The sequence below is a fragment of the Pithys albifrons genome, chromosome 12, assembly GCF_047495875.1.
Source record: "Pithys albifrons albifrons isolate INPA30051 chromosome 12, PitAlb_v1, whole genome shotgun sequence".
In the NCBI taxonomy this organism is placed as follows: Eukaryota; Metazoa; Chordata; class Aves; order Passeriformes; family Thamnophilidae; genus Pithys; species Pithys albifrons.
This window is the reverse complement of record NC_092469.1, coordinates 21240558-21260876: the sequence shown is the minus strand read 5'-3', so window position 1 is coordinate 21260876 and position 20319 is coordinate 21240558. Positions and strand designations below refer to the sequence as shown.

General features: G+C 65.0%; 4 protein-coding genes across 6 annotated transcripts; 1 reads left to right on the top strand and 3 right to left on the bottom strand.

Annotated features, from left to right (window-relative positions):
* Positions 1 to 447: 447 nt before the first annotated feature.
* On the bottom strand, positions 448 to 7974 carry SNTB2 (syntrophin beta 2). Its single transcript, XM_071567303.1, has 7 exons — positions 7488 to 7974; positions 3613 to 3823; positions 3016 to 3226; positions 2392 to 2534; positions 2028 to 2224; positions 1750 to 1934; positions 448 to 1540 (listed from the first exon to the last, which is right to left on the bottom strand). Exons 1-7 carry the CDS (start codon positions 7927 to 7929, stop codon positions 1448 to 1450), a joined length of 1482 nt encoding a protein of 493 aa, XP_071423404.1. The 5' UTR covers positions 7930 to 7974; the 3' UTR covers positions 448 to 1447.
* Positions 7975 to 8713: 739 nt separating this feature from the next.
* Positions 8714 to 14131, bottom strand: UTP4 (UTP4 small subunit processome component). Of its 2 annotated transcripts, XM_071567193.1 has the most exons (16): positions 13767 to 14131; positions 13359 to 13550; positions 13194 to 13278; positions 13020 to 13109; positions 12706 to 12914; positions 12409 to 12580; positions 12238 to 12329; positions 11748 to 11844; positions 11511 to 11575; positions 11287 to 11409; positions 10939 to 11095; positions 10262 to 10368; positions 9884 to 9979; positions 9503 to 9688; positions 9305 to 9415; positions 8714 to 8937 (listed from the first exon to the last, which is right to left on the bottom strand). In XM_071567193.1, exons 1-16 carry the CDS (start codon positions 13923 to 13925, stop codon positions 8821 to 8823), a joined length of 2058 nt encoding a protein of 685 aa, XP_071423294.1. In that variant the 5' UTR covers positions 13926 to 14131; the 3' UTR covers positions 8714 to 8820. The 2 variants fall into 2 exon arrangements, with proteins under 2 accessions (XP_071423294.1, XP_071423293.1); XM_071567192.1 differs by having other exon boundaries at positions 9305 to 9688.
* A 16-nt stretch (positions 14132 to 14147) lies between these two features.
* On the top strand, positions 14148 to 16516 carry CHTF8 (chromosome transmission fidelity factor 8). Its single transcript, XM_071567191.1, has 4 exons — positions 14148 to 14189; positions 14736 to 14777; positions 14854 to 14971; positions 15056 to 16516. The coding sequence occupies exons 2-4, from the start codon at positions 14755 to 14757 to the stop codon at positions 15269 to 15271; spliced, it is 357 nt and encodes a 118-aa protein (XP_071423292.1). The 5' UTR covers positions 14148 to 14189; positions 14736 to 14754; the 3' UTR covers positions 15272 to 16516.
* HAS3 (hyaluronan synthase 3) lies at positions 15694 to 20038 on the bottom strand. Of its 2 annotated transcripts, XM_071567188.1 has the most exons (4): positions 20009 to 20038; positions 18594 to 19214; positions 17992 to 18093; positions 15694 to 17866 (listed from the first exon to the last, which is right to left on the bottom strand). In XM_071567188.1, exons 2-4 carry the CDS (start codon positions 19212 to 19214, stop codon positions 16943 to 16945), a joined length of 1647 nt encoding a protein of 548 aa, XP_071423289.1. In that variant the 5' UTR covers positions 20009 to 20038; the 3' UTR covers positions 15694 to 16942. The 2 variants fall into 2 exon arrangements, with proteins under 2 accessions (XP_071423289.1, XP_071423290.1); XM_071567189.1 differs by lacking the exon at positions 17992 to 18093.
* Between the last annotated feature and the right edge of the window lie 281 nt (positions 20039 to 20319).

Below are 20319 nucleotides of genomic sequence, written 5' to 3'. Positions count from 1 at the left end.
ACACACACACACACACTGTGCACAGTGTGCAGGGCAGACCTGCACACACACACACACACACACACACACACACTGTGCACAGTGTACAGGGCAGACCTGCACACACACACACACACTGTGCACAGGTGTACAGGACAGACCTGCACACACACACTCCCCCAGAAATCCCAGAGACTCCACCCCAGCATGGCCAGAGATCCCTCCATTCCTTTCAGAAATCCACCAGTCCTCCCCAGAGGACCCCAGACCTTCAAAAGAATTCCCCCAGCCCTTCCAGAGAACCCTTAGTCCCCCCTCCAGCCCCACACCAAACTGTCCAGTACATCCCAGTCTCTCTTGCACAGCCCACCCCCCTCTCCCTATGCTGTACTGGGAGTTAATTGCCCCCTGGGGCACACACTGTGACCACACCCCTGGGCCCCCCCACAATGAGACTCGGAGCCCACGGAAAAGGCAATCTGATATAAATAGCGATTTACAAGAATACAAAAATAGAAGGGGGGGCAGCACCTCATGGGACCCCCGGGGACCCACTGGCCAGAACAGCCTCCTGGCCCCAGAGAACTGTGCAGGAGCTTGGCTGGGGGTACCAGGGCCTTGGTGGGAGGGGGAGCCCTGGAGGTCCCGCTCTGGCACTGCCTGGGACCCCCCAGGCACTCCTGGGCATGGAAACTGCCCCTGAGGGGAGAGGGAAAGTACAAAAAGCGAAAGTGCATCAATCTACGTGTCCTGCCCCAAACTCTGGGGACCCCCCTCCGGGGGGGGGTGCAGGCAGCAGTGGCGGGGGGGGACAGCCCTGGCCCCCCGCCCAGGGCAGAGACACGGCGTTGTTCTGGCTTTGGGAGGCTTGGGGGTCACTGCTGCGGAGCAGTGTGGGGACTGAGCCTCAGGGACCAGCACCCTGGGCTTGGGCACCCCTTTTGCACTCCCAAGTGCCCCCCATAAGACAAATATATGTGCCCCCTTCCCGAGTGGGGCACAGGGACTGTCTGTGCAGCAATGAGGGGTCCCACAGCCCCAGCCCTGTCCCATGTGGGGACAATGTGATCCCCTTGCAGGGAGCCCACCAGACTGGACCCCCAGACGTGGGTTGGGAGCATGGGGGGTCCCCAGATGGGGTCTGTGGAGCACCAGGGTCCCCCAGGCGTGGGGGCCAGGCTGGCCCCACTCCAAGGCACAGGTGGTGAAATCAGCGATGGCTTCAGCCCCGGGGGGATTAAAGCTGGTGTCTGTACCCCAAAACACCCCCTGGGGGCACGGGGGAGTCTGGGGGTGCTGGTGTGGGGCAGAAAGGGCTCATCCTCCCCCTGGGGAGCCATCCTGCCGCATTCTTGGAGGTTCTCAGGGCAGGGATCCTGGCCCCAGCAAGGCACTGGTGGGGCAGGAGAGGCTGGGGGTCCCTCCATGACCCCCAGCTGGTTCATGGCAGCGTGGGGGGCCAGGGCACTTATGCCAGCAGCCCCATGCGGGTGACTTTGGCCGAGAGGAAGGTGTGCAGGACAAACACGATGGGCTTGGGGCAGGAGTGCAGGTCCAGGGCCTGTGGGGAGATGGAGAGCAGTGTCAGCCCCTGCAACCCCAAATGGCCCCCTCCACAGGGGGCCCCATGGATCACAGCGTAGGGGATCCCAACCAGCCCAACCCAATAGGTCCAGGCACCTGGGACACTGCAGGGTTGGGGGGAAGAAGGAACCACCCCTGGAGGAAAACCCCCAAACAAAAGGGTGAGCCCAGCTGCCCCCTCCTCACCAGCTCCCCCTCGGGGCCCCCGAAATCCAGGTAGAGGGTCCTGATGCCATCATCTGCTGACATCTTCAGCCGCTCGTAGGGGTAGCGGAAGAGGATGCTGGTGGTGCCCGGCTCCTCCCGGGAGATGGTGAATCCACCCTCGTAGTGGATGGAGAGCTGCACCTCCTGCCCACCCAGCGTGCAGCCTGCAGGCACAGCCCCCATCAGACCTGCCCCCTGCCAGCACCGCAGCCCCGGCAGGGGCAATGGGGGATCCCGGGGCCCCCCAAGGCACTCACCCACGGTCAGCTCCTTGATGAGCTCGGCGGCGGCGTGGCAGCCCTGCACCAGGACTCGTGTCCAGGCAGAGAGGTCCCGGTGTGTCTCCACACGGAACACGTGCATCTCCACGCCCTGGCGCGAGCCTGTCCGCGTGGCGAAGGTCAGCTCCGAGCCCAGCGCGGGCGAGCGGCGCCCAGAGCCCGAGTGGACCAGCCTGGGGGAAGGGACACAGATGGACTGGGGGCTCAGGGTTGCAATGGCAGTGCCAGCACCACATCACCCCACGCCCATCGGCGCTGTGGTGTTTCCCCCTGCTCCAAGAGGCAGAGCCACAGCTCAGCCAAGGGGCACTGCTCCCCAAGAGGGCCCAGCCCAGCCCACCTGGTGGCCACCAGCGGGTAGCTGTGGCAGGGGGAGGCCCAGGCATCCCTGGTCCAGGGCATCCCATCGTACAGCAGCAGGTCCTTCTCGGTCACTGCCATGAGCACCGGCCGCCACTGCTGCCGCCCGCCGTCCAGCCGCGCCTGTCGGGCACAAAGGCACCATGAGGGGCACAAGGGGCTGCAGGTGCCCACTGCTGCCCAGGCACCCCAATCCCTGCACCCGTGGCTGGATGGTCCCCAGCCCAGAGGCTCCACACTGACAGGATCTCAGCAGCACCCAAGGTGCCGCCACCTTCTATCATCTATGATTCTATCCTGGAAAACCAGAAGCTGCCCCCAGGGGTCCCACTCACCACCAAGCTCGGGCCTTCTGCAGCACTAAGGCACTGAATTAATCAAAAAAGGAGGGTGTGACAAGTGTCTCCAGCTAGGAAATGCCAGTGGGAAGGGGGGCTTAGGCCACAGAAAGCACTGCCATTACCAGGGCACAGATGGGAGAGTGACAGAACCAGTGCTCAGGCTCAGCTCTCCAGCTGCATCCACAGCCCCAGTAGCATCCTTGCCACATCTCTTTGGCACTGCCATCCCCAGGAGCCTCCCAGCACACCCTGTCGGTGTGTACCTGCTCTGCCAGCCAGGCAATGTGCTTCACCTCCCGGCCGCCGGCCGTGGGGCTGCCGGAGCCCAGCGTGGCATTGAGCTCGGCCAGGACCTGTGGCAGCAGCGCGGTGATGTTGGCGTGCAGGGCACTGAACCAGGCGTGGGCCGTGGCCGTGTCCCTGCACCGCAGCACCAGCGTGTTCCGGCTGTCCGGTGAGTGCAGCTCGATCAGCCTGGGAGGGGACAGGGACCGGGCATGGGTGGGATATCAGGACATGGAGCAGGGTGGGACACTGGCACACAGCCAAGTGGGCTCCTGCCTGTGCCCAGCACAACAAACTGGCTGCACTGGCCTGAGGCTCCCGCCATGCTAGAGAGCTGCCAGTGCAGCACAGGGCCAGCCCTGTCAGGGCTTTTATACCACCCCTTTTAGGCAGAGGGGCTGCCAAGGGTCTGGAGGAGGACATGGCACAGCCCTGGCCTCAGCCAACTCTCCAGACTGTCCTTCCACAGGGAGGGAAACAAGGGGTCATGGCCTCAGCAAAGGACAGCCCCCAGCCCTGCCCAGGGATCTGTGGTGAGCAGGGTCCCCACACCAGCACCCACTCACAGCCCTCACCTGTTCTCCAGGTCGGGCATGCTGAGGTTCCGGGCAGCGAAGCACATCTTGAGGGGGATCACCTTGCGGTCACGAGGCCCCTGGTGCTGGGGGGACCCCGAGTCCTCACTGCCACTCAGGCTGGGGGACTGTGGGGCCGCCCCCTCCCATGGTAGGTCTGACACCAGCGATGGCTTCTTGATGTAGGGGGTCACCTCCCGCATGTACTTCACTGAAGGGATAATGAGGGGACAGTCAGGGCTGGGCAGGGTCCTGCACCCCAATGCCACAGCCCTGTGCCCCAGGGATGCTCTGTCTGTGGGGTTACACCCCCTCCCTACACACACCAAGGCTTGGAGGGTCTTGGGGGGGTCCCACCCTGCCTGGGTCGGGGATGTCCCGAGTGAAGGACGGCACTGGCAGCTCATCCCGGTGCCGGCACAGGCGAAGGAAGGGGAAGGCGGCACAGGACAATAGTGCTGGGCAGGAGGTCAGGCTGCAGCCCATCCTGGTCCCATCCTGCCCTGCCGCTGCCGGAGCAGCCAGGACTGCGCCCGCCAAGTTTCCAGCACTGCAGGCGACGCCGGTGGCTGACCCCACAGCAGGCAGCCTCTGAGGGGGTGTGCAGCCAAGACATCCCGGCTCCACGCGCCTCTTCAGGCTGGGAAGGAAGGAAGGAGGCACCAGCTCCCGCTCCTGCTCCCTCGGGACTGGCCCACCCCAGCACCACCCCTCTGACGGCAGCCCTGGACCCCCGCCCGGCCCCAGCAGCCAAGGCCAAGGGAGGGACGCGCTGGGGACCGAGATGGGGCAGCGAGAGGGAAACCAAACCAAGACAGCAAATAGGCTGTAACGCCTGGAGAGTGAGCAGTGAAAGGATCTGTGGAGCCGGCACGACGCCATGGCCAGGCCTGCCAGGGTGGGAACCACAGCAGTGCTGGGGCCCAGGTCATGCTGCTGCCAATGCCCTGCTGTGGAACTGCTGGGATGGGGAGTGGGCAGGAGACAGCAGTCCCCTGCCCTGCCACTGGTTCTGCTGAGCTGCCACACTGCCACGAGGCGCCTGTCCTTGCTGTGGGCAGCACAGCAGTTAATATTAGCTGCCGCCGAGCTGATCCCGGGATTACCGCTGTCCCCGCACCCCTAATCCCGCTGCCGGGCCGGGCAGGGCAGGCAGCGCCGCGGGCGGCAGCACGGCCGGCACCTCCCGCCGCGGGGCCGCTCGGCAGATGTTTGCCAGATGTGGGCAGCTGCCTCCAGTGCTGGGCGGGAGCTCAGCCCATGGGGGTTCCAGCCCACAGTGTTGTGACCCCGCGGTGTCAGTGCTGAATCAACACAGCTCCGGAGCCAGGAGGGCGAGAGGCCGAGCAGGACAGTCAGCAGCACTGGAGCCAGAGTGCTGTGCTAGGGCGCTGCCGGAGGAGCGTGGGCTCTTGCTGGTGACTGGGACTGGTGAAAGCCCAGGACAGTGTCTGCCAGTGGGGATGGCAGCAGACATGGCTCCAAGTTTTCAGTGGGATGCACCCATGGTGCAGGTAGAAGCACAGAGCACCTCATGCCAGTGAGCATGAGACTGGCAGTGGGGCGGTGACACCTGTAACCACCTCTTCTACTTCTGGCAAGCTGGTGGCCAGCACAGAGCTGCCTTGGCACAGCCACTGCGGCCCTGGCACAGCCACCCTGGCACAGCAGTCCCCACGGCACAGCCACTCTTGCACAGCCACTGCTGCCCCAGCACAGCCACCCTGGCACAGCCACTGCTGCCCCAGCACAGCCACCCTGGCACAGACACTGCTGCCCAGGCACAGTCACCCTGGCACAGCAGTCCCCACGGCATAGCCACCCTTGCACAGCCACTGCTGCCCCAGCACAGCCACCCTTGCACAGCCACTGCTGCCCCAGCACAGCCACCCTGGCACAGCAGTCCCCACGGCACAGCCACCCTTGCACAGCCACTGCTGCCCCAGCACAGCCACTGTGGCCCCACCTCCGTGCTCACCACAAAGGAAACCCATCTGTCACCTGCGCCCCTCGCCCGTCCCGCCGCAGGAAGGCGGCTGCTCCGGCTGCACGGCACTGCCAGGGTCACACCAGCCCCAGCAGGGCCGAGCCCCTGCCTTGGCAAGGAACACCAGCGAGGTGTCCCAGCGCTCACTCGTGCCTGGCTGTCCCCTTGGCAGCGTGTGGCCACAGTCAGACCTCGCCCTCAGCTGCCTTCAGGGCGGAAGGGCTCCCTTCCCCCAGGGCGACAGAGCACGCCTGGGGCTGTGGGCACCAGGGGGAAGTGGCTGGCATGGGCTCTGTGGCCAAACCCAGTGGCCAGGATGGGTGACACCAGCCCCAGTGAGGTGCTGGCACAGGGCTGATGCTCCCACTTCCACTCAGGAGAAGGCTTGGCACCCATCAGCGTGGTCACAGCTCCAGGGCTGGTGAGGAGGGACAGGGCTGGATGGCACAGCCTTTGTCCTCTCCAGCTCCTCTCTGGGGTCACTGATGCCAGGTGGACACTGGACAGTCTCACCACAGGCACTGGAGCAGCAGTGCCCAGCTGCATGGGAAGGGAAAGGAAGGGAAAGGAAAGGAAAGGAAGGGAAAGGAAGGGAAAGGAAGGGAAAGGAAGGGAAAGGAAGGGGAAGGAAGGGGAAGGAAGGGGAAGGAAGGGGAAGGAAGGGAAAGGAAGGGAAGAGGTGGCTGCCCCATCACCCGTGCCCATGGCGGAAGTGAGGGACAAACACGCCACGGGGCTGGAGGCTCCTGTGGGACAAGATCAAAGGCTGGGCAGTGTGAGGAAGGACGTGGTGGATCCGGCACAGGGTCCTGTGGGGATCTGGCTGCCTCCGCTGGTGGCCCTGGCCCAAGCACCAAGCCCAAAACCGCAGCTCCACCTCAGCCCCCACAGCGCCCCAGCTGTGGCTGAGCCACACCGTGCCAGGTGTGCCCACGCCAGGGAGCCCACCCATGTCCCCTCGTGCAGGCACAGCATTCCAGGAGCAGTGGGGTAAGCAGCAGCACCATCCCCGTGCCCAGTGCCTCCCAGGCACTGTGTCCATGGAGCAGCCTCACACACTGGAGAACAGATGGACATAGCAGGACACCAGGACGGCGTGTGTGGCACCACGGACCTGCACGGGCCACCCTGACCCGCGTCACAGGGGGCTCGTGTCCTCGCAGTGCCCCATGGCACGAGCCCCGTGCTGTGCCAACGGGCTGGGCAGGTCCTGCCCGAGCTTGTCGGGCTGCCGGGAACAGGTCGGGCAGGAGCCGGTGGCTCCGTCGGGCCAGTCCTGAGCCAGCTGTGCCGCGGGCACGGGGCCCACAGGGACACAGAGCCCGCGGGGACACGGGGCACACCGGGACATGGGCAGACCCCAAACCAAGCCCCGAGGCCACAGCCCCCCGGGGGACACCCCTGCTCACTCTGAAGGTTCCTTCACCAAAGATAGGGTGGAGGGGGATTCTGCAGCCAGGGCACTCCCAGCCCATCCTGGAGGACCACACGGGATGCCCACTCAGTCCCCGGGGACCCCAGCTCTGTTCTGGGGGGACACAGTCAGTGGGATGTCCCCTCCTTGTCCCCAGCTGTGAGGGGTCCCCATCCCACCACAGAGGGAACACCGTGACCGGGGAGGGGACAGCCCAGTCCCTGTCTCCGGGCCAGGGGGGCACACCGGGGCTGGCGGGTTTGGGGACACACACACGAATCAGGACCGGGGTGCGGGGAGTGGCGTCCCGCACCCGGAAAAGGAGCCCAAGCGGGGGGTCCCGGAGCCCGGTGACAGCGGCAGGGGGTGTGCTGGGACCCGGTAACGGCGGGGGACAGCGAGGAGGGGGACGGAGAAGCACCGGCCACCCGTGGGGTGGATTCAGGGGGGGAGAGGAAGGGGTTTAGGCGTTACCTTCGAGGATGACCTCCCTCCCGGCTCTCTTCAGCGCCTGCACGGCTTGATCGTGGGTGGCATCGCGGAGATCGACGCCGTTAACGGCGAGGATGGCGTCGCCTAACCGGAGCGCCCCGCTCCTTTCCGCCGCCAATCCCGGGAAGATCCGTGAGATCAGCACCGGCATCCGATTCTCCCGACCTCCCTTAATGCTGATCCCGAGCCCTCCCGCCTCTGCTTTCACCACTCGCACCCTCCTCACGCAACCGGGTGCTGCCGCCGCCGCCGCCTCCGCGCTGCCGCCGTTCACCACGCCGTTCACCACCGACGCATCCCCGCTCCCCGGTTCCGCCGTTAAGCTCAAGGTCTCCCCGCTCAGTTCCGCCGACACGCGGACCCAGCGCTCCCGCAGGAGCAGCTCCAGCAGCCCCGTTTTACAAGCCCGGGTCCACACGGCCATGCCGCCTCTGCCGCCACCGCCGGTAACCGGGAGAAGGGGCGGAGCTTTACGGTATAGGCGTGGCTTTTGACCACGCCCCCGCCCGCATGGCGCGCTCCGGTAGGTTCGAGGATATGGAGCGGGACGGGGTGGGGAAGCTCCGCCCTCCCCTCCGGTGCGACCAATCGCAGCAGCGACGGCGGAGCCACCGCTGCTGCGATTGGTCGCGCCGGAGGGGGTGGGCGGGGAGGCCACGCCCCCGCGCGCCATGTCTGGCGTTGTGATTTATTTGGCGCGCTGCGATTTATTTCACACCACCCAGAATCCCAGACTATTCTGAGTTGGAAGGGACCCACAAGGATCATCGAGTCCAACTCTTAAGTCAATGGCCCACACAGGGGATTGAACCCATGACCTTGGCATTATTACAACCTCCATCTCCCTTATTCCCAAGGGACCCCCAATTTCCCTACTTGCATCCCGAGCAAATTAGGCTTCCCTGCCCCACACAGCACCCACAGAGCCCCATCCTTAGGGAGTCAGGCTTCCCTGCCCCACACAGCACCCACTAAGCCCCATCCTTAGGGAGTCAGGCTTCCCTGCCCCACACAGCACCCACAGACCCATGCAGGTCCTGGGGAGAGGGAAGGCAACACTGGGATTTGACACTGCCAGGGAGGAAGTTTGGAATTTGGGGTGTCGCCTCGTCCCCACGGCTCTGGGGAGGAGAAGCAGAGGGATGTAAGGATCAGGGTGACAGGGTGGTGTGACAACAGTGCATGGATGAGCCCTGAGCCCAGAGATGTACAGAACAGAGAGGTTTTATTCCTACAGCACTCTAAGAAAATTCCTACGTGCCCCAGGAATGCAACACAGAGGCAGATACTGAGGTTGGAGCAGCTTGTTCTGCTCTCAGGTGCCAAATTTCTTCTGTTGGACAGGCAAGGGCAGCTGAGTTTTGAAGTCCATGATGGGTCGTTCCACCACAACCAGGGAGTTCTCATCCAGCAGATCCATGAAGAGCAGGGGCTGCAGGGGAGGAAATGGGAAGTACAGAATCATGGAATGGTTTGGGTGGGAAGGGACCTTAAAGCTCATCCAGTTCCATTCCCTGCCATGGGCAGGAACACCTCCCACCAGCCCAGGCTGCTCCAAGCCCTGTCCAACCTGGCCTTGGACACTGCCAGGGATGGGGCAGCCACAGCTTCTCTGGGCACCCTGTGCCAGGGCCTGCCCACCCTCCCAGGGAAGGATTCCTTCCCAATATCCCATCTAACCCTGTCCTCTGGAAGTGGGAAGCCATTCCCCCTTATCCTGTCCCTCCAGGACCTTGTCCAAAGTCCCTCTCCAGAGTCTGAGCACCCTCCTGACTCCGCTCCTTGACACCATCACCCACCTGGAACTTCTTGCAGATCTTGAAGGCGTGGAGCTGCCGCTTCCTGGCCGTCTCTGGGAGCTGTTTCAGGGTGCTCTGGTTCATCAGGGGGGTGTTGTCGTCGGGCAGGGGCTGTGGGGAGCGGGCATGGCTCAGGTCAGCACTGCCCAGGCCACTCTTACTCCCACAGGGACATACCCTGGGCACCCCCAGGCTCACCAGGGACTTGTCCAGGATGCAGAACAAGTAGGTGTCGTGGAGCAGGATGTGTGAGGGGTTCTTGGGGTTGAAGGTGATGTGGGTGATGGGCGAGTCGCGCTCCAGCCAGCAGCAGTGCAGCCCCCGGCTCTGCACCACGCGGCTCCAGGCCGTGTACTGCTGCTCAGGGATGCTGAACTCCACCAGCTGCACGGGCACAGGGGGGCATGGGCAGCTCAGGGGTCTGCTCCTGCCTGGCATCACCCCCACACCAGCACACAGGCAGCCCCAGCTCCAGCGACAGCCAGATGGGCCCTGGAGTCAGTCTGGAAAGCCCTAAGGGCAGGGAGAGTCCCAGGGAAGGGGCCACAGCCACAAGGGCTGGAGCAGGAGAGCTCCTACCTGCTGGTCTGAGTAGGCAATGACGAGGTTGTTGGTGCTGGGGTGGATGGCAAGGGCTGTCACAGCACAGTTGTAGGAGGGCACCATACAGTGATGCTGCAGAAGGACAGTGGCTGATGGGACCCACCAGGGCTGCCTCTGGTCCCTCTCCCCACACCCCCATCCCCAAACCAGAGCCCTCAGGGCCAGCTCTGACCTCTCTTCTCACACACCCACCCCTGAACCAGAGCACCCAAGGCCACCTCTGACTCCCTTTCCCACACATCCACCCCAGCCCTGCTCCAGGGACACAGCAATGGCTCCCAGGGAGGGGTCCTGCCTGCTGAACCTCCTGTCCCCTGAGGCAGGGGAGCAGCAGGGGGTCACCCCTGCACCCACCTTAAAGCATTTCAGGTTGTAGACACGGATGGCCCAGTCCCCACTAACAGCTGCCAGCCAGTGCCCATCTGCACTCGGTGCCAGCAGATAAACAGCCTCGGAGCACCCTGTAGAGAGACCCCCCAGCTGTAAGGGGTGCTGGAGCCCAGAGCACCCTGTAGAGACACCCCCCAGCTGTAAGGGGTGCTGGAGCCCAGAGCACCCTGTAGAGACACCCCCCAGCTGTAAGGGGTGCTGGAGCCCAGAGCACCCTGTAGAGACACCCCCCAGCTGTAAGGGGTGCTGGAGCCCAGAGCACCCTGTAGAGACACCCCCCAGCTGTAAGGGGTGCTGGAGCCCAGAGCACCCTGTAGAGACACCCCCCAGCTGTAAGGGATGCTGGAGCCCAGAGCACCCTGTAGAGACACCCCCCAGCTGTAAGGGGTGCTGGAGCCCAGAGCACCCTGTAGAGACACCCCCCAGCTGTAAGGGGTGCTGGAGTCCCAGATCCCCTCAAGGGGACACCCAGACCCACATTGCCCCTGCCCACCTGGTGCCAGGCCATGAGGGCAGCACAAACACCCCCAGAAAGGACCCTCACACCCCCCTCTCTGCACCCACAGTGAGGAGGGGATGCACAGCTCAGAGACCCCCGCTGCCCTCGGCCCAGGGACCCCCCCACTGCCCTCAGCCCACACCTGAGGGCGGCCGCAGCGTGTGCAGGTGTTTGCAGCCCCCCGGCTCCAGCAGCTGCAGGACATGGACAGATCCTTGTGCAGAGGCAACGAAGAGGTTGTCGGAGTCAGCAGAGAACTGAAGCTGGTAGGCTGGAGGCAGCACCTTGGGCACCTGGACCTGGGAGAACACAGCAATGGCAGCCACGCCACTGCACCAGTGCTCCCTCCGTGTGACACCAGCCATGATAGCCCTTCGGGACCACAGCAGCCCACTGGGACCCCTCTGCCACCCACCGCTGTCCCTGTTGTGACACTGCCCACACCAGCCCCCTGTAACCCTTGCACAGCAGGGCCCAGCACTCTCCTGACCTTCCTGAGGCTGACGCTGTCACCGTCGCAGCGCATGCGGTACAGGTGGAGGCGGGAGGCAGTGGAGTAGCCGAGCCAGGTGCCACAGGGTGAGACACAGCTGCAGTAGATGTGCTCCGGGCCCTGAGAACACTGCAGGGCTCAGAGGGGCCCGGGGCACCCCCAGAGCCCACCACACACCCCTTGGCTGCCTGAGGGGGACCCCCAGCCCTGCTCAGCCCTACCTTGCTCTTGATCTGCACGAGGTGCTCGGGCATGCGGCACAAGGGAAGGACCTCGCCGTCCTTTCCTGGGACAAGAAACCACACAGAGCATCAGTGGTGGTGGGAAAACCACATGGGTCCTTTTGGGTAGCTGAGGATCCTTGGGGGAGCAACCAGACCCTTCCCCGAGGCACAGGACAGCTCAATCTCGAAATTCTGCCACAGGGCCAACACCGGAGAGCTGCACCTGCAACTCACCACTCTCTTCAGTGGAGCCAAGTCTCCAGAGCTCCAGGTGCTGGGAGAACTGGAAGAGGAGCAGTCGGGCTTTCCTGGCACAGGAGACAAGGCGTCGCTGCGTGGAGAAACAGGCAGGATGTCACAGAAATGGTCAGACTATCACAGACCCACAGCCTGCTACAACGGGCTGGCACACTCTCTGAATATACTGGGGTGCTGAAGACTACAAGGTGGGGGAGAACAAGGAATCAGGTCCCATGGGATGGAAGCCTGGAGACAGAGACCTGGAAGAACCAGCAAGACCAGCTTGCCAACTTCTACCTCTCCTTGGCAGAAGCCTCCAGATGCACCAGGTCCAAGGCAGGGGGCACAATGGGACAGAGAAGGGACCCCATCAGGGCAAGGAGGGCACCCAGAGGGGCAAGGAGGTCCAGCTTCTCCCACAGAAAGATCCAGCCCTGCCCACCTGCCCCATCAGCCACAAGACTCCACTCCAAGTGACACTCACATGGGGGAAGGTGAATTTTCGGAGCGCTGCATCATAGCCCTTCTTCTGCACCTTCTCCATCAGCGGGCGGATCACCAGCTGGGCATCCAGGCCTGGAAGCCAAACAGGGATCAGCCCAGTCGCTACTGGGAGGGGAGATCCGGCCCACCCCGGTGCCCCTGGCAGTCCTACCCCCCGAGATGAGGGCGGTCGCGCTGTGTGCCACGGCCCTCACGTCGTGGCTGTGGTACTGGAAGGGCTTGGTCCGCACCCAGCGCTTCTCCGACCCGCCCAGCTTCACCGGCAGCAGCTGCAGCTGGTAGGTGGCCCCGGTCGAGGTGCCCACAACCATGCTGTCCTCCCTCTGGGGACAAAAACAGGGATGGGGTTGTGGGAGCAGAGTGGGAGGGCACTGGCAGGAGGCACCAAGTCCCCAGCTCCTGCCACAGGCCCCTGTCAGCTTGGGGGGGACACAGGGGTCTCACCCACCTCAGACACAGCCAGCGAGAGCACGGCCGAGGTGCTGACGGTGTGGGACTCTGCCAGCGTGCCCTGCTGCCAGTCCCAGAACTGCACCCTCCCGAAGGAGTCAGCAGTGACCACGCTGCCTTTGGAGAGGAGGGCGATGGCCCAAACCACGCACTCCCGCTTCGCCTTCTCCATGTGGTAGTTCACCATGATCCTCTGCACTGTCTGACCTGCACGGGGAGGACACCTGGGGGTGGCTGGGGATCCCTCAGAGCACGGGGGGGGCTGGCAGTGCCGTAGGACAGGCTGGGGTCACCCCCCGGGGCAGGAGGTACCTGAAGCGACGTCGATGACACGGAAGACGTCGATGGAGCCGGCGGCAATGTGGGTGCTCGAGGGGTGCCAGGACAGGCACAGGACACGGCCTGGGGAGGGAAGGTCCAGGTGTGACCCTGCGGGCTGACAGCCCCTCGGTCACCAGGAGGGACAGAGCTGCTGCCCAGACCCACCTTTCCGCCTGTCCAGGTTCCGCTCAAACTGGATCCCTCCAGGAACGACTTGGAAGATCTTCACAGAGCCGTCCTCGCAGCCGATCTGCAGGGGGGTCGGGGTCAGCCCGGTGGCACGGGAGGATGTCCCGGTGCCGCTCCGGTGCCGTGCCTGGTGGGACTCACCGCCAGCTGGGTGCCGGTGCTGTTGGCTGCCATGCTCCAGATGGGGCCCCCGCCGCCGTCGGTGCCACGGGCCGCGCTCAGCCGGGCCAGGTCGTACTCGGTGATGTCCCCGCTGAGCCCGGCCCCGAACAGCCGGTCCCCGGCGGCCCAGCACAGCGACTCCACCACCCGCGCCTCGTGCCCGGGGATCACCTGCGCAGGGACAGGTGTCACAGCACGGCACGGCACGGTGTGACAAACAGAGCCGGGACAGCCTGTGCACGGCCCGGTGCGGCTCGATACAGGCGCGGTGGAGGCTCCGTACGAACCCGTAGGGTCAAACAAAGGCCGGTACAGGCTCGGTACAGCTCTGTGCAGGTCCGGTACACGCCCAGCACTGCCCGGTACGGCCCGTGCCGGCGGCCTCACCTTCTCCTGGTAGTAGTTGGCGGCGAAGTTGTACACCTCGACGGCGCCGTCGGTGCGGGCCAGGGCCAGGCGGGTGCCGCGGGGCTGGCAGGCGAGGCAGCGCACGCCCGCCGGCACCAGCCCGAAGAACCGCACCCGGTGCACCTCGAACTCGCCCATCGCGCCCCGGCGGCTCCGGCCCCGCTCCGGTGCCGGTCCCGACCCCGCTCCGGTGGTGCCGGTCTCCGCTCCGGTGCTGGTCCCGGTGCCAGTCCCGTTCCCGGCCCCGCTCCGGTGGTGCCGGTGCCCGCTCCGGTGCCGCCGCTCCCGGCCCCGCTCCGCCCCACGTGCGCGCGGCGCGCCGGAACCGGGGCCGCCCCGGGGCCCGCACGTGACCGGAGGCGGAAGCGGCGGCTCGGCGGGAGATTCGCGCGGCCGCGGCGGGTGCGGGAGCGGTGGGAGCGGGATTGGGGTGGGGGCGGCCCGGGCACGGCGGAGGACGGAGGGGGACTGGAGGGGCCCGGCCCCCGAACGGCCCAGCCGAGCTGGCCCGGCCGGGCCCGGGTGGCGGCCCCGGGGCCGCTGGAGGGCACCAGAGCCCCGCGGGACCGGGCGGCGGCACCGGAGGGGGGACTGCGGGCCTCGGGAGGGGGGAGGTCTGGGGGGATTCTGGGCGTGGGGTCTGTTGTACGGCCCGCTGAGGGGAGGTCTGTGGGGCCCAGGAGGGGTTGGAGGGGCTGGAGGTTCTACAGGTCCTGGGGGGCTGACACGGCGGGCTGTGGGGCCCAGAGCGTGGGAATGGATCCCGGGCTCTGTGGGCCCAGAACAGGGGGCTGGACACGGGGGGCTGTGGGCCCAGAGCAGGGGGCTGGGGGCCCAGAGCAGGGGGCTGGACACGGGGGGCTGGGGGGCCCAGGGGCAGCAGCTCAGCCCGGGCGCCGCAGGAATAGCAGCCCTGCCCCATGCCCTGCCCTCCCCCTGTCTCTGCAGCCCCCACACAGGACCTGACATGGTGCAGATCGTCGTCTCCAGGTGAGCCACGCAGGGCCCGGCCCCGCAGCCCCGGTGCTGGCACGGTCGGGCCCTGGGTGACCCCTCTGTCCTGCAGTGGCGGTGCCGGGGCTCTGGCACGGTGGGTGCTGGTGGAGCTGCAGGGCGAGGTGGAGCCCCGGCAGAGCGGCAGCCTGGCTGGGAGCCTCCTGGGAGACCTGCACTACACCTGCGAGGTGAGGCAGGACACAGCAGGGTCCCCACTGTCCCACAGCAGGGACAGCCTGGCCCTGCCCACCCTCACCCTCTGCTCTCCCCAGGGCGTCCCTGTGCTCATCGTGGGCCACCACATCCTCTACGGGAAGGTGGTGCAGCTGGAGAAGCCCTTTGCTGTGCTGGTGAAGGAGGGAGCAGCCCCCCAGCCCGGCCCCGGGGGGCCACACGGGCACTACACTGTCACTGCCCTCATCAAAACCAAACTGCTCTTCAAAACCCGCCCCAAGCCCATCATCACCCACGTGCCCAAGAAGGTGTGAGCAGGACAGATGGGGGCTGTGAACTTCATTCTGCTGCTGTGAAGAGAGTCAAGGACTGAAGGAGATCCAGGACCTGTAGTACCTGTTCTTCCCTGTACTACTCAGGGAGCTCTCAGGGTGATGGGTGCTGTGTCTGAGCACCCAGAGCCCTTCCTGGGTCACTTGTCCCCCCCAAAGATGACTCTGGTCTGAGAGCCACAAAACCTGTGGGTCACACCCTAAAAGACACAGTTCCTGATGGGCAAGGGGTGTCCTACCTGGTGGCTGCCCTCAGTGCCTGGACTCAGCAGTCCCCAGGGACCACGGAGGTGCCAGGATGGAGATGTCCCCTCTTGCCTTTCCTGCAGCTGTGGGAACACCAGTGCCAGGCAGGGACTCAGCCCCAACCTCCCTAAAATCAAGGCAGGGAGACCACATGTCTTTGATGTGAGTCTTTATTTCCACAACTCCATCAGGATATAAAAACCAGCATTTTTCCCCCTAAAATATGAAAAAATCCCCATGGCAGTTTCAAAAATAAATAGATTTACAAACCATCCATGACAATACCAAAGAGCTACAAAAGTCTAAAAAACCTCATATTAAATTAAACAAAAAACAGCTAAAAGCTCCATTATAGAAAGGGGTTTTCTCCAAGTCCTGAAAAAAAGGACCCAGAGGTGAATTCCCTTTGGAGGAGAATGGTTGGGAAGCACCTTGCCTAAATCCCAGTGTCTCCCCCTTGCTGAGAAGGCAGCGGGGTGGGAATGATGGGGCCATGAGTTGCCCAAAGCATCAAGGCCCCTTTGGGCAGAATGCTCCACCCAACCCACAACTCCCCCTGGTTTCCCAGTTTCTCCACACCAGGATTACCCTCTTGGCTCTCTGGCAAAGCTGAAGGGTTCTGCTGCCCTCCTGGAGCAGCCAGAGCCCCCCCGAAAGGGCTGGAGGGGCTCCCTGTGGGCACGTGCCCGCACGCAGCCGTGGGGCAGAGGCAGCACCATCCAGCAGTGCCAGCACTGCACTGGACCAGCGTGTCCTGGGGGTGGGAAGTGCTGCAGCACCATGGAGATGGGACTGAAATCCCTATAAAAAGCACCAAAGGGTGGAAAACTCTGGATTGGGGTGGGGGGAGCGCAGCCAGCAGCGCTCAGCACCAGGGTGCTCCATAGGGCACAGCAAGGATGTGGCCAGCAGCACCCAGCTGGGTGATGGGCAGCCCTGGCTTGGCTTCTCCACAGCCAGCTTGGGATGGAAAAATTCATAAGAAAAAAATAAACATTAATAAAAACAATAGCAAGATTTCAATATTTGATGAGAAATGCCAAAGGGTGGCAGCGCTCAGCGCTGCCTGTCAGCCCTGGGATGGGGAAGAGGGGACTGGGGGTAGTTGCCCTAGCACTGCCCAGCACCTGGTGGCTCTGGGATGGGGAAGAGAGGACTGGAGGCAGTCACTGGCATATGGGAACCCCCTGGCACGCAGGCTTACCCCAGCACTGCCCATACCTGGCAGCTCTGGGATAGAAGAGTGGATCTAGGATGGTTGATCTGGTACACAGGAACACCCCAGCACTTCCCAACATCCAGCACTTCCACCATCCCAACTCCAGGATGGGGGAAGAGGGGACTGGGGATGGTTGCCCTGTCACACAGGATGACCCCAGCACACAGGAGCACCCAGGATGACCCCAGTCAGACCTCAGTGAAGGCCAGCCCACACTGCTCCTCCCGCTTGCCACAGCGGCGGGCAACGATGGCCAGGTAGAGGGCGAACAGGGCTACCCAGTAGCAGGCATAGAGGATGGCACCCGAGATGAGGAAGGCCACCTCAGTCTCACTGAAGAGGTCCTGGCTGTAGGCAGTGTAGGCCAGCCCGCCCAGCAGCACTGCCACCCACACCGACACCGGCAGCAGCCCCACAAAATTCACCACGATGGTGCGGCGCCCTGAGGTGCCCCAGCCCGACTTGTTGATGGTGGCAATGGCGAAGATCTTGGCGGGCAGCAGGCTGGACATGTAGAGGAGGGCATAGAGGGACATGAAGATCATCTCGGCGCTGCCACGCAGGAAGCAGGCATAGGTGGCCTTGATGACACCCACCAGCTGCACCGTCAGCAGGAACAGGAGGATGTTCCAGATGCGACCGCGGTAGAAGAGCTGGATGACGGTGGCAATGAGGAAGAAGGGGAAGAAGCCGGTGACCACCGACTCGTAGGTCATCCAGAGGTGATGCTTGTGGAACCACAGCGCGTTGTAGAGCCACTCACGGAAATAGGACTTGCTCCAGCGAGTCTGCTGGTTGAGCCAGCGCAGGTACCGCGTGGGCGTCTCTGTCAGGCACTTGGAGCGAGCTGTGTACTTGGTCCGGTAGCCCAGGCTGAGCACGCGGTTGGTGAGGTGCCGGTCGTCCCCAAAGCTGCACTTGCTGCCCAGGAAGGTCTGGTGGTACCAGTCCTCGAGGAACTGCTGCAGGAGGGCATTGCGGTACATGCCCAGGGGGCCGCTGATGCACTGCACGCACCCGAAGTACGACTGGCACGCACGTTCCACATTGAAAGCCATCCAGTACCGCACGCTGCTCAGGAAGGAGAGCCACGAGTCGTACTTGTTCAGGATCTGGGGAGGGGATGGAAGTGAGCTCCGGCACTGCTGCAGCCCCCCGACACCACCACAGCCCCGCAGAGTCCCCAGCCCTGACCCTGCCTCACCACCCCAGGGTGCCCTCCCTCACACCGGGGTACCTGCACGTCGCCGCCGACGCCGCCGACACGGGGGTCGGCCTCCAGGATGCGGAGCATCTCGGCGGTGCAGGCGGGGTCCAGCACCGTGTCTGAGTCACACACCTGGGGGCAGAGGGAACGTCGAGCCCCGCTCTGGCCGCCCACGCGCGCCCGGCAGACAGCCCAGCCCACAGTCGGGCAAGCCCGAGCCACAGACGGCGAGACCAGGCAGGGCCCCGGAGACCGGCAGGCGATGGCAGGGAGCGGAGCACCCTGCGGTGCCTGGTCACCCCTTCCCCAGGACACTCATGCCTGGCTGCTGACACTGATGGAGGACCTGCCCCAGCCACATGTGGGGACCTGGCACCTTGCACCATGCCACATTCAGTGACACCATGGCAGGGCATGGGCTGAGCAGGTGGTGGCATCCTTGCAGACAGGGCTCAACCCCTCAGCCACTCCAGTGCCAGTGGCTCGGGGCCAGTGCACGGGGCCACATCCAACACCAGGCACCCAAGTGCTCCTGCAGGCTCCCAGGGCTGCTCCCACTCCACCCACAGCCCCTCTGCCTGGCCATGCAGGCAGGAGCTCAGTGCCCACATTCCCCCAGCCCGTGCATCCACCTGGATGTAGTCCACGGAGTCTCCGAGTGCCCGGAAGGCCGTGTACATCACCTCCCGCTTCCCGCCCCACTTCTGCAGGATGCAGGAGTAGGTGTTGCCGCGCACCAGCGCCTGGACACGGGCCAGCCCTTCCTGCAGCGTGGCCTCCGTCTCCCCATCGCCCCGAGCGTGGAAGTTGCTCCTCCAGATGTAGCTGCCCGAGCGCTCGGAGCCCATCACGTCATGGAAGATGTCCAGCATGTAGGTGTCATCAGGGCCATTCCCGTCCACCACCATCACCACTTTGAGGTCGGGGAAGGCGATGCGCTTGACAGAGCGCAGGCACTTCGTCAGGTAGTCGGGATCCTCCTGGAAGGCGGCGATGCAAAGGGCCACGGAGCGCCCCGGCCGCACCGGCCGTCCCTCGCCCCGCATGCGCCGGTGCTCCAGGAAGGCGAAGAGGCTCTGGATGAAGAGGTGCAGCCCCAGGATGGCCCCGTAGAGCCCGAAAGAGAGGTAGTGCTTCTCTGTGTGGATGAACTGGTACCCTGTGACGTAGGCAGCCAGGATTCCCCCCAGCACTGCCACAGCGAAGAGGCTGGTCCCCACGACACGCAGGGCCGTGGAGAGGCTCCCTGGCATCTGGGAGAACACAAAGAAGCGTCAGGGCAGGCACAGGGGGACATGCTCCCCACCAGGCCCCCCCACAGCACAGAAACAGGGAGAACCTGATCCTCTGTTGCCCCATGGCCACCCTGTCCCTTGCTGGTCACTGGTTTGGGGGCAACACCTTCCCAGTGTCTCCATGTGCCAGATGAAGTGTGAGGGTCCCAAAGACTGTGCGTGGTGCCAGGTGAGGTTTGGAGGTCCCGAACACCCCACTGTGTGCAGTGCCAGCACCCCCCACCCAGCCAAGCGGGACCACGACTGCTCGCAGGAGATGGCCGGGCTGGAGGACAGGGAAGGGCACAGGAACGTCAGAGACCGGGGTGTCCCTGGGGAAATCACCACCACGCAGAGGCCACCGCCACCCTGCCCGCCTGCGGCGAGACCCCCGGCTGCGGAGCTGGCAGCGCTCGGACCCGCACCCCGCTGCGAGAGGGAACGCGGGGACGGGCAGGACGGGACTGCGGAGCTGCACCAGGGCGCGGTGCGGGCAGGGGGTGCGGCATGTCGGGGGTGCACGAGCACGTGTGGGGTGCGGGCAGGCACAGAGACAGCCCGGGACCTCCCGGGCCGTCGGCAGCCCACCCCGAGCAGCCCCCCCGGCCTCTCGCCGGGCGCTCCCGACTTGTCCCGGTCCCGCAGCTGCCGGCGCCCCCGGCTACCCGCTACGCCCAGCCCCGTAGCCCCCGGTGCCGGTCTCTCAGCACCGCGGGAGCGCCCCGAGCCGGCACCAGCGGGGACGGGAGGGAGAAGGAGGGACCGGGACTCACCGTGGAGGTACCGGTACCGCCGCTCCCCGCCCGCCGCCGCCGTTGTGCGCCCAGCCCGGCCCGTGCGGCCCCTTTATACCGCGGCGGGGCCGGCACCGCCCGCAGCCCGCGGGGGCCCCGCCCGGCACCGGGACCGCCGGCACCGCCCCCGGCACCGGCACCGGCACCGACACCGGCTCCGCCTGTAACCACGGGGACCCGCCCCCGCACCGGCAGCACCTGGCACCGGCCCCAGCCCCGCACTGCGGGAGTGATGACCGGCACCGACAGCACCGGCAGCGCCGGCATCAGCGACACCAGCGCTGCACCGG